At 35.0% G+C, this 14152-nt stretch overlaps 1 protein-coding gene across 1 annotated transcript in view; it reads right to left on the bottom strand.

Moving 5' to 3' along the window:
* LOC149787293 (uncharacterized) overlaps positions 1 to 6338 on the bottom strand; it is a 47554-nt gene extending 41216 nt beyond the window's left edge. The window contains exon 1 of the mRNA XM_089976085.1: positions 6206 to 6338. Within this exon, the coding sequence (XP_089832211.1) occupies positions 6206 to 6338 (133 nt within the window). The remainder of the gene's footprint in view (positions 1 to 6205) is intronic.
* Between the last annotated feature and the right edge of the window lie 7814 nt (positions 6339 to 14152).

Here is a 14152-nt window from a genome sequence, read left to right as displayed (position 1 = left end):
GTGATGGAATTGTATGATTATTCGGGATTATTCGCAATACTGTAAGTTACCTTTAAATTTATATTTTGCAACTTAGAGAATTAAATTATTTTTGAAGTTTTAAAAAACTTGTTGCTTTTGCTTCTTTCTGTTACTTCGTTTAACACCTTAGGATAATAACAATGGGTCCAGAGTTGGCAGTTAAGTTTATAGATTCATATATGACTATAAATCTGGAACTAGTCTGTTTACAGTTAAGTATTAGTAATCACACATATCAACAGATCTGGGCATACTTTGGCTGCTTCCAGTACAGTGTTTGGAGACAGTAAATCTGGGTATACGTTTGGGTGCTTCAGTAGTGTTTGGAATCATGCATGATAGTAGATCTGGTTCTACTCTAGGCTTCTCATAGTTAATTGTCAGGAATCAAACAGATCTGGGACTAATCAAAACTGCTTACAGTCAAGACTTGAAATGATACATTACAGGAGATCTGGGTCTAGGTTACTTTGAAATGTATATCTATATCATGTATATTAGTTTTATAATAGTTTTTGTAAGAGTCATTTAGTTAATGTCATTTTTAATTTTAAGATCTATGAATGGGTTTTGTACACATAAGTTGAGTCATGTATATAATACATACTATTCCATTCATAAAATTCCAAGGTCAATGTACAGAAGAACTGGGAAAAACATGTGGTCAAATAATGCCAAGAGTGACACAAATGGAGGTCATGAACATGCTGAATGTGACTCTTGACCAACTTATTGATTAGCCACTTTGAATCAGCTGATTCCTTGACATTTTGAAATACATGATGATCCATTGAAAGCTTGGTATAAGCAGTCTGACAAATGTGCATTATCTTTCTATATAAAAAAATTATAGATGCAGAAATCACCATTCTTAAAGTTTGACTGGTCTTGTAAGGAGTGAGATTTATTCATTTAGAATCATTAATTGGAATTACAATGCATCGAACATTCATTTTTAAGGACATCTGGATAGCTATATAAAAGCTATACTGGATTATACTAAATTTATTCATAGGACATTTGGATAGCTATATAAAACCTATATAAGATTATAGTGAATTTATTCAAAGAACATTTGGACATTTACATACTAGTATTCAAAGACTATTTGGTTTACTTTGGATTTACCATGAATTCATTCAAAAAGACATTTGGATTTAAAACTGATTTCTTCTGTGTTGTAGTTCTGTGCTGTTGACACATCAGTACATCACAGTCATCATTCAGAATACTTTTTGAAATGTTTTCAGATTACATTGGAACTATTGGAATAATATGGAACATTTTAGGAAATAGGAATTCATTCAACATACTATAAGTTATTTTTAATTTTTTACTTTGTATTTTGGTAAATAAACCAATATTTTGAATTTTACATTGTTGATTTAGCTTCTTCTATGTCACATGGTTAAGCCCTTAGAGTCATAACAACTTGTAGTTGCATGTTATGAATGATACATGACAGCAGACCGGGGTTGAGGCTGATTGTAGTTAAAAGCAAAAACTCATACATGACAGCAGATCTGGGTTAAGGCTGCTTGTAGTTCAATGTCAGAAATCATACAAGACAGATGATCCAGGTTAAGGCTGTTAGTAGTTCAATGTCAGAAATCATACAAGACAGATGATCTGGGTTAAGGCTGTTTGTAGTTCAATGTCAGAAATCATACAAGACAGATGATCTAGGTTGAGGCTGATTGTAGTTCAATGTCAGAAATCATACAAGACAGATGATCTGGGTTAAGGCTGCTTATAGTTCAATGTCAGAAATCATACAAGACAGGTGATCCAGGTTAAGGCTGTTTGTAGTTCAATGTCAGAAATCATACAAGACAGATGATCTGGGTTAAGGCTGCTTGTAGTTAAGTGCTAGAATCAAACATCACTGTGGACCTGGGTTAAACTTACTTGTGGTTATGTGTTAGGAGTCATACCTGACAGCAGATCTTAGTTAAGGCTGCAGGTAGTTACATGTCAATAGTCATACATGACTGTAGATCTGGGTTAAGGCTGATTGTAGTAAATTGTTAATAGTCATAAATGACTGTAGATCTGGGTTAAGGTTGATTGTAGTAAATTGTTAATAGTCATATATGACTGTAGATCTGGGATAAGACTGATTGTAATTACATATTAATAGGCATACATGACTGCAGATCTGGGTTATGGTTGACTGTAGTAAATTGGTAGTAGCCATACATGACTAGATCTGGGTTAAGGCTGATTGTGGTAAATTTTTAAGTCATACATGACTGCTGATCTTGGTTATGGCTGATTGTAGTTACATGTTAATAGTCATACATGACTAGATCTGAGTTAAGGCTGACTGTAGTCAATTGTTAATAGTCATACATGACTACAGATCTAGTTGTACTCTAGGCTGATTGTAGCCAAGTGTTATGAATCATATATGCTTTGCAAACTTGAAGCATAACAAACAGGGAGAGCTGAGCATGAGGATTCAGTCTCTCCTTAACACTCTAGAAAATGTTATGTTGCTACACAGCAACCATTGGTAATTGTTATTATTTTATAAGGAAAAACTGTATCTGCACATGCAATTCTATGTTTTTGAATATAAAAAAGAATGCATGGGTTAAACCAAATAAAACCATTTCCTGACAATATGTATGAATAAAAGATGGTTGCACAGATCCATCTTTGTGTTAATCTCATTAAATCAAAATATCTCTTCACATGTATCAAACAAAACATCAATAAGAAATAATGTATTTCCCATGTTTAGCAAGCAATTGAAAATTAAACAAGAAGTGATGTTTTCCAATTTTTAGCAAGTAAATTAAACAGCAATTAGAAATGATGTATGTTCCACTGTTTAACAAGAAAATGAAAAAGCAATGAAAAATAATGTATTTTCCAATGTTTAACAAGAAAATGTAACATCCATAGGAAAAGATGTATTTTCCAATGTTTAACAAGCAAATGAAAATAAATGAGAAATGATATTTTTCAGTGTTTAACAAGCAAATTAAATACATCATGAGAAGGGAAGAGTTTTCCAATGTTTAACATGCAATGATACATCAATAAGAATTTATATATTTGCTAATCTTAAACAAGCTAATGAAACATCAAACAGAATTGATATATTTTCTAATGTTTAACAAGTAAAATACATCTCCTCATATTGCACCTCAGACTAAAAAACAGTTCAAATAATGTAGTCATACATGACTAACCCCAACCAAAACTCAAACCCTAACCCTAACCCAAACCCCAACCCTAACCCTAACTCAAACCCTAATCCTAATCCTAACCTCAACCCCTAACCCTAAATAAGATGAAATTTGTACACCGTATCCTATTTAGTAAAACGATTAAAAAGTTAACAAAGGAAGGTTCCTTTTAAAGTTAGTGGCTGCATGAAAATAAGAAACAGAGAGAGAGAGAAAGAGGTAGGTTGACTAATTAATATTATACAGGTGAATATTCCACCACATGATATCAATCATGAACCAGAGAAAACACAGCTATGTGCTGATTGATTTTTATAATTTTAGCAGAGATCCATAACTTTGACAACAAAATTACAGTCTATTATAATAGTCTTCTAGTAATCATATGATAATGTTGAATTCGAGAAATAATACACTGGAAAGGCATTAGGATGGCAACTAACACACAGGAATAGAGATGAGTACTGCATTAAGCACCATTGCCTCCACAACCAATGCGATCTGCATCTTCAGAGATAGAAATAGTTAACAATGAACAACTTCCTCCTCTTATTTGTTGAAGCGACAGTTCCAGAATTACTCAACAACATGTATACAAACATACAGCAAGCATGAAGGTCATGCAGGGGATAAGACATGGAACGTTAATTAATGGCATTGTCAGCAAGGGTAATTATGTAATTGGTTACCTTAACAAGCTCTTCATGCTGCCAGATAGGAGAGAATGAATCTAGGTTTTACAAGCACAACATGCTCATACATAAATATAAATATCAGACTACACATGAAATTAATGAAACACAAACTGCATGAGGGATATTTGGAATGTTCTGAATATTAGTTTGCTGTACAATGAAGTTCTTTATTAATGAAACATCAGTGCATCCTCTCAAAGTACTCCCCATATGCTTTCTCAGTCTGATTATCCAGTCATCAAATGTTACTTTGTATTCACTTTTTGGCACATAGTTCACACATTGGAAAACTGCACTTCCAACTCCATGGTGTTTATTAAATCTTCTGCCCCTCAACAAGTTTTTGAGAAAGGGATTCAGCCAAAACTTACAGGGTACTAGATGAGGGCTGAATGGGGGATGTGTCAAAAATTATATGGAGCTAAATTAGGGCCATATGGGGGACATGTCAAAATTTACATGGAGCAATATCAGGGTTGCATGGAGGACATGTCAAAATTATATGGAGCTAAATCATGGCCTCATGGAGGACATGTCAAAATTGCATGAAGCTAAATCATGGCCTCATGGATGACATTTCAAATGTCAAAATTACATGGAGTTAAATCATGGCCTCATGGAGGACATGTCAAAATTATATGGAGCTAAATCATGGCCTCATGGAGGACATGTCAAAAGTACATGAAGCTAAATCATGGCCTCATGGAGGACATGTCAAAATTATATGGAGATAAATCATGGCCTCATGGAGGACATGTCAAAACTTACATAGAGTTAAATTATGGCCTCATGGAGGACGTGTAAAAATTACATGGAGCTAAACCATGGCCTCATGGAGGACATGTCAAAATTACATGGAGTTAAATCATTGATACATGGAGGATGTGTCAAAATTACATGAAGCTAAATCAGGGGCTTTATAGAAGATATGGCAAAGTTTGGATGCTGTGCTCCTTCAGGAAGTCTTTCAAGATGGTGGATTTATGCACTGGTACACTGTCATTGATTAGTTGGATACCCAGATTATTATTTCATGGACAGGTAGTTCTATAGTGTTCCACAACTTTTTGCAACACTCTATAGAAATAAAAATGCCCAATGACTCGAGGGGTCAGGCACAGGTACCTGGATGACCAGTCCTTTTGCACTGAAAATAATGCACATAAAAAACTCTTGACAGTCCAACTACACTGAGCATTTTGTGGTATACGTTTCTTTTCTCTGATACAAACTTTGTTATTTTTCTCTTGAGTAAGGTTCAAAAATAATGTCTTATCACCTGTGTCAATCTCATTCAAAGGTCCCTGGTCAATCTCATTCAAAGGTCCCTGGTCAAGCTCATTCAAAAGTCTAAATAATTAGCAAGTAGCTGTTTAACAACTGCAGTCTGTTTTTGGTCAGCATTCAATAAATGCTGTACCCATCTTGCACACACTTTTCTGAATTCAAATGATTCTTTAATATATTTAAAAAAAGGCACAAATAATACCTGTAATAACAAAAATACCTTCCACTGCAATTAGACTATCTTCATCTATTGCCCCCCTCAGGACACATGGTACGAATTGTATGGAAAAATGGGAACCAGCCTGGAAATGGGTGAACATAAAATAAAGTATATATGGGTTTGGGTGGTCAGGATTGGTTGATAATGAAAGTTATTTTGTATGAAAAGGAATCTTTTGAGAGCTTATCCTAGAGGTAACTTTAAAAAATAGAGACTATTGTTTTCTTGATGCAATTTCAGTTCGTTAACAGTCTTGAGCTTGGAACACTAATTACTGAAATTAGCACCTGACTCTTAGGTGCAGAATTGAAAGCACATATTTCAAACACATGTAGGTCCAGAAAATGCTGTGGCTCAGATCCTTTCCTCTACATATTAGCTGACATCCAGGTTTAATTTATACTGATAAATATAGGTTTGATCATGAGCATTCAGAAATTTAAAGTTACTGAATTTTTAATATCATGGTATTTCCATAGGCTTACTATGGGAACTAAATTAGTACCATGAGTCCTTCATGTCATCCATTTGCACTCCCCAATTGCACATCCCCTTCATGTCATCCATTTCCACTCCCCAATTGCACATGCCCTTCATGGCATCCATTTCCACTCACCAATTGCACATGCCCTTCATGGCATCCACTTCCACTCCCCAACTGCAGACACCCTTCATGGCATCCATTTCCACTCACCAATTGCACAAGCCCTTCATGGCATCCACTTCCACTCCCTAATTGCAGACACCCTTCATGGCATCCATTTCCACTCACCAACTGCACACACCCTTCATGGCATCTATTTCTACTTCCCAACTGCAGACACTCTTTATGGCATCCATTTCCACTCCCCAATTGCACACGTCCTTCTTGGCATCCATTTCCACTTCCCAATTGCATGTGCCCTTCATGACATCCATTTCCACTCACCAATTGCATACGCCCTTCATGGCATCCATTTCCACTCCCCAATTGCACATGCCCTACATGGCATCCATTTCCACTCCCCAACTGCACACACCCTTCAGAGCATCCAATTCCACTCACCAATTGCACATGCTCTTCATGGCATCCATTTCCACTCACCAATAACATAAATCAGTCTTCCAGAATGAGAATCATCTTTCATGAATTTGCAACAATCTTTAAAACATTGAAACCACCAATACTGGCATGGTATGACAAAACCCTAACCCTAAAGACAAATTTAAATGATACAACGTAACCCTAACCCTAACCACAAAATGGTATGATGACATAACCCTAACCCTAACCACAAATTGGTATGATACAACATAACCCTAACACTAACCAAAAATTGGTATGATACAACATACACCTAACTCTAAAGATAAATTGAGATGATACAACATAACCCTAACCCTAACCACAAATTGGTATGATACAAGATAACCCTAACTCTAAAGATAAATTGATATGATACAACATAACCCTAACCCTAACCACAAATTGGCATGATACAACATAACCCTAACCCTAACCACAAATTGGTATGATACAACATAATCCTAATCCTAACCACAAATTGGTAAGATACGACATAACCCTAACACTAACCTCAAACTGTTATGGTAGAACATAACCCTAACACTAAACACAAAATGTTATGACACAACATAACCCTAACTCAAACCACAAATTGATATGATACAACATAACTCTAACCCTAACCACAAATTGGTATGACACAACATAACCCTAATCCTAACTACAAATTGGTATGATACGACATAACCCTAACCCTAAAGACAAATTGGTATGATACAACATAACCCTAACACTAACCACAAACTGTTATGATAGAACATAACCCTAACCCTAACCACAAACTGTTATGATACAATATAACCCTAACTCAAACCACAAATTGGTATGATATGACATAACCATAACCCAAAAGACAAACTGATATGATACAACAAAACCCTAACTCAAACCACAAATTGGTATGATACAACATAACTAACACTAAAGACAAATTGATATGATACAACATAACCCTAACTCAAACTACAAATTGGTATGATAAAACATAACCCAAACCCTAACCCTAACCACAAATTGGCATGATACAACATAACCCTAACTCAAACCACAAATTGGTATGATACAACATAACCCTAACTCAAACCACAAATTGGTATGATACAACATAACCCTAACTCAAACTACAAATTGGTATGATAAAACATAACCCAAACCCTAACCCTAACCACAAATTGGCATGATACAACATAACCCTAACCCTAGCCACAAATTGGTACAATACAACATAACCCTAACCCTAATCACAAATCAGTATGATGTGACAGAGAACTGCAACTTTATCTTAATTGAAACCAGTCAGAGAGTACACAAGAGTGCCTGGTTTTACATTTTTCACAGTAGCACTATTGTTCCACCTGATATTTTAATTTTATGTCACTGTCATTGACCTGTGTTATGTCACAGGCATATATCTACAGGTGTTGTTCACCAGACAATTTATAATAAAATATTCATAACATTCCAAATGCCCCTCGTGGCACAATGATCTGTGCCGCTAATGAAAAGCTAATGTTAGATGCTGTTTCAATGCTACAAATACCAGCATATATATATATATATATATATATATATAAATCAACTACCAACAACTACAGAATTCTTGTTAAATAATATATTCAAATATTAGCAAATTATATCAATAAATGGAAAATTATATATATATATATATATATATATATATATATATATATATATATATATATATATATATATATATATATATATATTCAAATATTAGCAAATTGTATCAAGAAATGGAAAATTAGCTTAGATTGTTGTAAAAATTCTGATGGCACTGAAGATCTCTCCTACTACAAAATGGGAATCTGAGAGGAATTGATGATCTCTCCTACTACAAAATGGGAATCTGAGAGGAATTGATGATCTATCCTACTACAAAATGGGAATCTGAGAGGAATTGATGATCTCTCCTACTACAAAATGGGAATCTGAGAGGCCAACAAGAGTATAGTAAAGGGTAGAAATTTTGTTCAGAAACCATGTTTTATTTTTTCAGTCTGAGACTTTACCTTGACATTTGACCTTTTGTCCCAAAAATCATTTTAAAAAATTCCTCAGCCCAAGTATAAACCATCCATAAAGAATGGTCCATGTTTGTGCTGTATAACTTGTGCAGAAAACATTTGTCCTCGAGTTTTTATCTTTGACCTTGAAATGTATAAGTTTCTTCTTTACCCTAACTGCAATCTATCCAAAAAGTGTGTTCAAGGTATGTGATGTGTAACTAATGTTATTTCATGGAAACCATTTTTATTCTATCAGTCACTGTGATCATGACCTTTGAACTTTTGAAACCAAAATCAACAGTCTTCTTCCCTACTCCAAGTGCAAGCCATCCACAAAGATTTGATAACTGCTGATAATGGTGAATGTGAATTATTGTGCAATAACTAGTTTTCTTCTTTCAGTGGAGTTACTGAGGAGGACATAATTGGACAGATGGATGGATGGACAACATCATAACATAATATGCTACAACCTTACGGCAAGCATGTATAAAAAGTAGCAAAATTACATAACTATGCAGTTTTCTTTATCTTGTATCTATTACTAATTGAAAGTAATATGAACTAGCATAAGTTTGATACCTGAATATCACAATCCACACACTCCCCAAATAATTTCCTTGCGACCACGCAGGATGGTGACCCAAAAGCCAGATTCCAAAATTTATTGTATGTTATATACAATAGTACCTATGTAGCATATACACTAGTACCTATATATTATATACAATAGTATCTATATACTGTATTATATACAATAGTACTTATATATTATAAACAATAATACCTACCTACTATGACTCTGAATACAAAGTTTGGTCAGAAAAAAAATCCATATTGTCACTCTTAAAACATTAAAGAATAGCACTGTAACCCATTTTTTAAGTCTTCCAAATCTCCTCCCTTTAAATAAAAAGTATTATCAATGACCTTTGATTTGACACCCACAGTGACATGAATAAGTGATCCTCTACGTTTTGAACCCTTTGACTCCCTGTCATAGCCCCTTGGGCCAAAGTGTGTGTGTGTCTGTGTGAAACTAATTTCAATGATGTAATACTAACCTGCTACTAGGTTGTGATGCTTATCATTATGTGATCAGGGGTTGGTTGGTACTGGTAAAAGGGGGGAGGCAGGGGGTCAACCTGATCCCTGTCACCATACTGACGAGGCTCTAATAACTGTGACCAGTACTTCAAATCAGTGCCTGGTGCCTGAAGACTGGTGCCTGATACCCAGTGACCAATCAATGACCAGTCAGGGGAATTTTCAATCTAATGGATGAGTACTCCTTAAAAGTTCCAGAAAGAGATTGCTGCTCACCCCTTTCAGGGAGATAGTGTTGCTCCTCTCATTTAGACCGAAAATGGAGGTCAAATAAAATTAGGAATATGAAGAGGGTGATTACCTACTAAAGAAGTCCTGAAACAATTACTTACCCTAGAAGTCCTGAAACAATTACCTACTCTAGAAGTCCTGAAACAATTACCTACCCCAGAAGTCCTGAACTATTACCTAACCTAGAATTCAAGAAACAGCCAAAATGAATAAATGAATGAAGGATATACGTTTTACAGTAATGAGCCATGCTATCTCTGAAGGGGATGGGTAACATGAAGGGCACTGCTGATGAAATGGAACAGCCAATACCTCAGTGCCTCAAAACTCAACATGACAGATTATACTAAGAGACAATGCCTCAAAACTCAACATGGCAGCTTATACTAAAATTATAAAAACAAAGGACTGAAGGTGTAAACACTCTAACAACAAAAAGCCATATATAAATGCCAGAAAAAATTATGATATGGGAAATGGAAAATTTCCATAACACCAGGGTTAAATTCAACAGATATTATCCATGAGAAACAAGGTGCTACATGGCATTATGATGTAGGGGACAGTCTGGGTATATCTTCTTTCTAGTTTTCTATGTAAGGTGAAGTTGTTTGCATATAAAACATGCACAGGGGACAGTCTGGGTATATCTTCTTTCTAGTTTTCTGGACTTTTAGAACTCTCCATCTCACAGGCTGATGGAATTTTCTTAAATGGATGAAGGTAATTTCCATCCTGGAATGGTAAGTGACAAAAAGCAATAGTGATGGGTATTGTACTGATGAGCATTGACTTATTGTATTAGTGATGGGTACTGTATTAGTGATAGGCATTGTATTAGTGATGGGTATTGTATTAGAGATGGGTATTGTATTATTGATGGGTATTGTATTACTAATGGGTATTGTACTGATTGGTATTGTATTAGTGATAGGTATTGTATTACTGATGGGTATTGTGTTACTGATGGGTATTGTATTAGTGATGGGTATTGTGTTACTGATGGGTATTGTATTACTGATGGGTATTGTGTTACTGATGGGTATTGTGTTACTGATGGGTATTGTATTAGTGATGGGTATTGTGTTACTGATGGGTATTGTATTAGTGATGGGTATTGTATTAGTGATTGGTATTGCATTAGTGATGGGTATTACATTAGTGATAGGTATTGTATTAGTCATAGGAATTGTATTAGTCTGGAGTATTGTATTAAGGATAGGTATTATATTAGTGATGGGTTTTGTACTGATTGGTATTGTATTACTGATGGGTACAGTATTATTGATGGGTATTGTATTGGGGGCACTCACCAATTATTATGTACTTTTGAGAGAGTGACGTATGTAAGGTGAAGTTGTTTGCATTTAAAACATGCACAGTGGAGAGAATGTTGGTATACCTCTATGCTACTTGAATGTAATGTGGCTGATATGTCTTTGGATATTGTACTTTTGGAAATTGTACATGATCTAAGCACACTGCTAACTAAAATGACTGATCCCTTGTGCTAAAAAAATCATCCTGAATTAGTCTAAAGTACACTATCCGTAGCAGCTATTAAAAGAGCGTAAATGAATTTTGCCAGACTAGACAATACCAGCCTCTGAAAGTGCAATGAATGAATTACCAAATATGTAAAATGTAAAAAAGGTTATCAGTTCTTTTTTAAAATATAATTTACCTCAAAAGTACAGGAAGTGAAAATGACCAAGTGGAGCAAGCACTTTTTTGAAAGTTGCACATCTGGAGTAAGGCCAAGCTGTATACTCTATAACCCATATTACACCCATCAATCAAGCACCAAAATAATGGGAATTAAAGGTTCTTTGAACTATACCTAAGATATACAATGTCTTTTTTAAATAGCCATTATAACCAGCGAGGAAAGCCAGGGAAATTCTTTTTCTTTAAAATTCTAACTCTATGCAAAATACAAAAACTGTGAAGTGCCACCATTACTGATGGGCATTGTGTTACTGATGGGTACTGTATTACTGATGGGTACTGTATTAGTGATGGGTATTGTATTTGTGATGGGTATTGTATTAGTGATGGGTATTGTACTGAGGGCTATTGCATTAGTGATGGGTATTGTACTGATGGGTACTGTATTATTGATGGGTATTGTATTAATGATGGTTATTGTATTAGTGATGGGTATTGTACTGATGGGTATTGTATTAGTGATGGGTATTGTACTGAGGGATATTGTATTAGTGATGGGTATGGTATTAGTAATGGGTATTGTATTAGTAATAGGTATTGTACTGATGGGTATTGTATTAGTGATGGGTATTGTACTGATGTTTATTGTATTAGTGGTGGGTATTGTATCAATGATGGGTATTGTATTAGTGATTGGTATTGTACTGAGGGATATTGTATTAGTGATGGGTATTGTATTAGTGGAGGGTATTGTATTAGTGATGGGTATTGTATTAGTGATGGGTATTGTACTGATGGGCATTGTGTTACTCATGGGTATTATATTAGTGATAGGTATTGTACTGACGGGTATTGTATTAGTGGTGGGTACGGTATTAGTGGTGGGTATTGTATTAGTGATGGATATTGTACTGATGGGCATTGTATTAGTGATGGGTATTGTACTGATGGGTATTGTATTAGTGATGGGTATTGTACTGATGGGCATTGTATTAGTGATGGGTATTGTATTAGTGATGGGTATTGTACTGATGGGTATTGTATTAGTGGTGGGTATTGTATTAGTGATGGGTATCGTACTGATTGATATTGTACTGTAAGGTATTGTATTAGTGATGGGTATTGTACTGATTGGCATTGTATTAGAGATGTGTATTGTATTAGTGATGTGTATTGTATTATTGATGGGTACCGTATTAGTGATGGGTATTGCATTAGTGATGGGTATTGCATTAGTGATGGGTATTGCATTAGTAATGGGTACTGTATTACTGATGGGTATTGTATTACTGATGGGTATTGTATTACTGATGGTTATTGCATTAGTGATGGGTATTTTATTAGTGATGGGTATTGCATTAGTGATGGGTACTGTATTACTGATGGGTATTGTATTACTGATGGATATTTTATTAGTGATGGGTTCTGTATTACTGATGGGTATTGTATTAGTGATGGGTCTTGTATAATGGTTGGGTATTGTATTACTGATTGGTATTGTATTAGTGATGGGTACTGTATTTCTGATAGGTACTGTATTACTGATGGGTATTGTATTACTGATGGGCATTGCATCAGTGATGGGTATTGTATAATGGATGGGTACTGTATTACTGATTGGTATTGTATTAGTGATGGGTACTGAATTACTGATGGGTACCGTATTACTGATGGATATTGCATTAGTGATGGGTATTGTATTAGTGATGGGTATTGTTTAGTGATGGGTATTGTATTAGTGATGGGTATTGGATTAGTGATGGGTATTGTATTAGTGATTGGTATTGGATTAGTGATGGGTACTGCATTAGTGATGGGTATTGCATTAGTGATGGGTATTGTATTAGTGATGGGTATTGCATTAGTGATGGGTACTGCATTACTGATGGGTATTGCATTACTGATGGGTACTGTATTATTGATGGGTATTGTATTACTGATGGGTATTGTATTAGTGATGGGTATTGTTTAGTGATGGGTATTGCATTAGTGATGGGTACTGCATTAGTGATGGGTATTGCATTAGTGATGTGTATTGCATTAGTGATGGGTATTGTATTAGTGATGGGTATTGGATTAGTGATGGGTATTGTATTAGTGATTGGTATTGGATTAGTGATGGGTACTGCATTAGTGATGGGTATTGCATTAGTGATGGGTATTGTATTAGTGATGGGTATTGCATTACTGATGGGTATTGCATTAGTGATGGGTATTGCATTACTGATGGGTACTGTATTATTGATGGGTATTGTATTACTGATGGGTACTGTATTACTGATGGGTATTGCATTAGTGATGGGTATTGTATTAGTGATGGGTATTGTATTAGTGATGCATATTGTGTTACTGACATTAAAATAATACATTATATACACAACAGGTCATACTGAAGAGATGTCCGAAAAGAAAAAGTTCAATATACAGAAGAAAGCACATAGGTGTATTTCTGACCATACACTACTGCTCAGAAGCTTCAAGGGGTGTTGGAATAACTTTAGATCCAATGAAATTTTTAAAACTTGCAGCCAACCTATATCCCAGAGGTTTTATTTGCAGTACAGTAGAAAATCATGACAATTTTTCATTATGATTTGTTAAAAGTTGCATTGCACTGCATTGTATTGTATTAT

Source organism: Sinohyriopsis cumingii, chromosome 12 (genome assembly GCF_028554795.1).
Source record: "Sinohyriopsis cumingii isolate HCF-2022 chromosome 12, ASM2855479v2, whole genome shotgun sequence".
Taxonomy (NCBI): domain Eukaryota; kingdom Metazoa; phylum Mollusca; class Bivalvia; order Unionida; family Unionidae; genus Sinohyriopsis; species Sinohyriopsis cumingii.
Note: the sequence above shows the minus strand (reverse complement) of the source record. Positions and strands in the feature narration are given on the sequence as shown.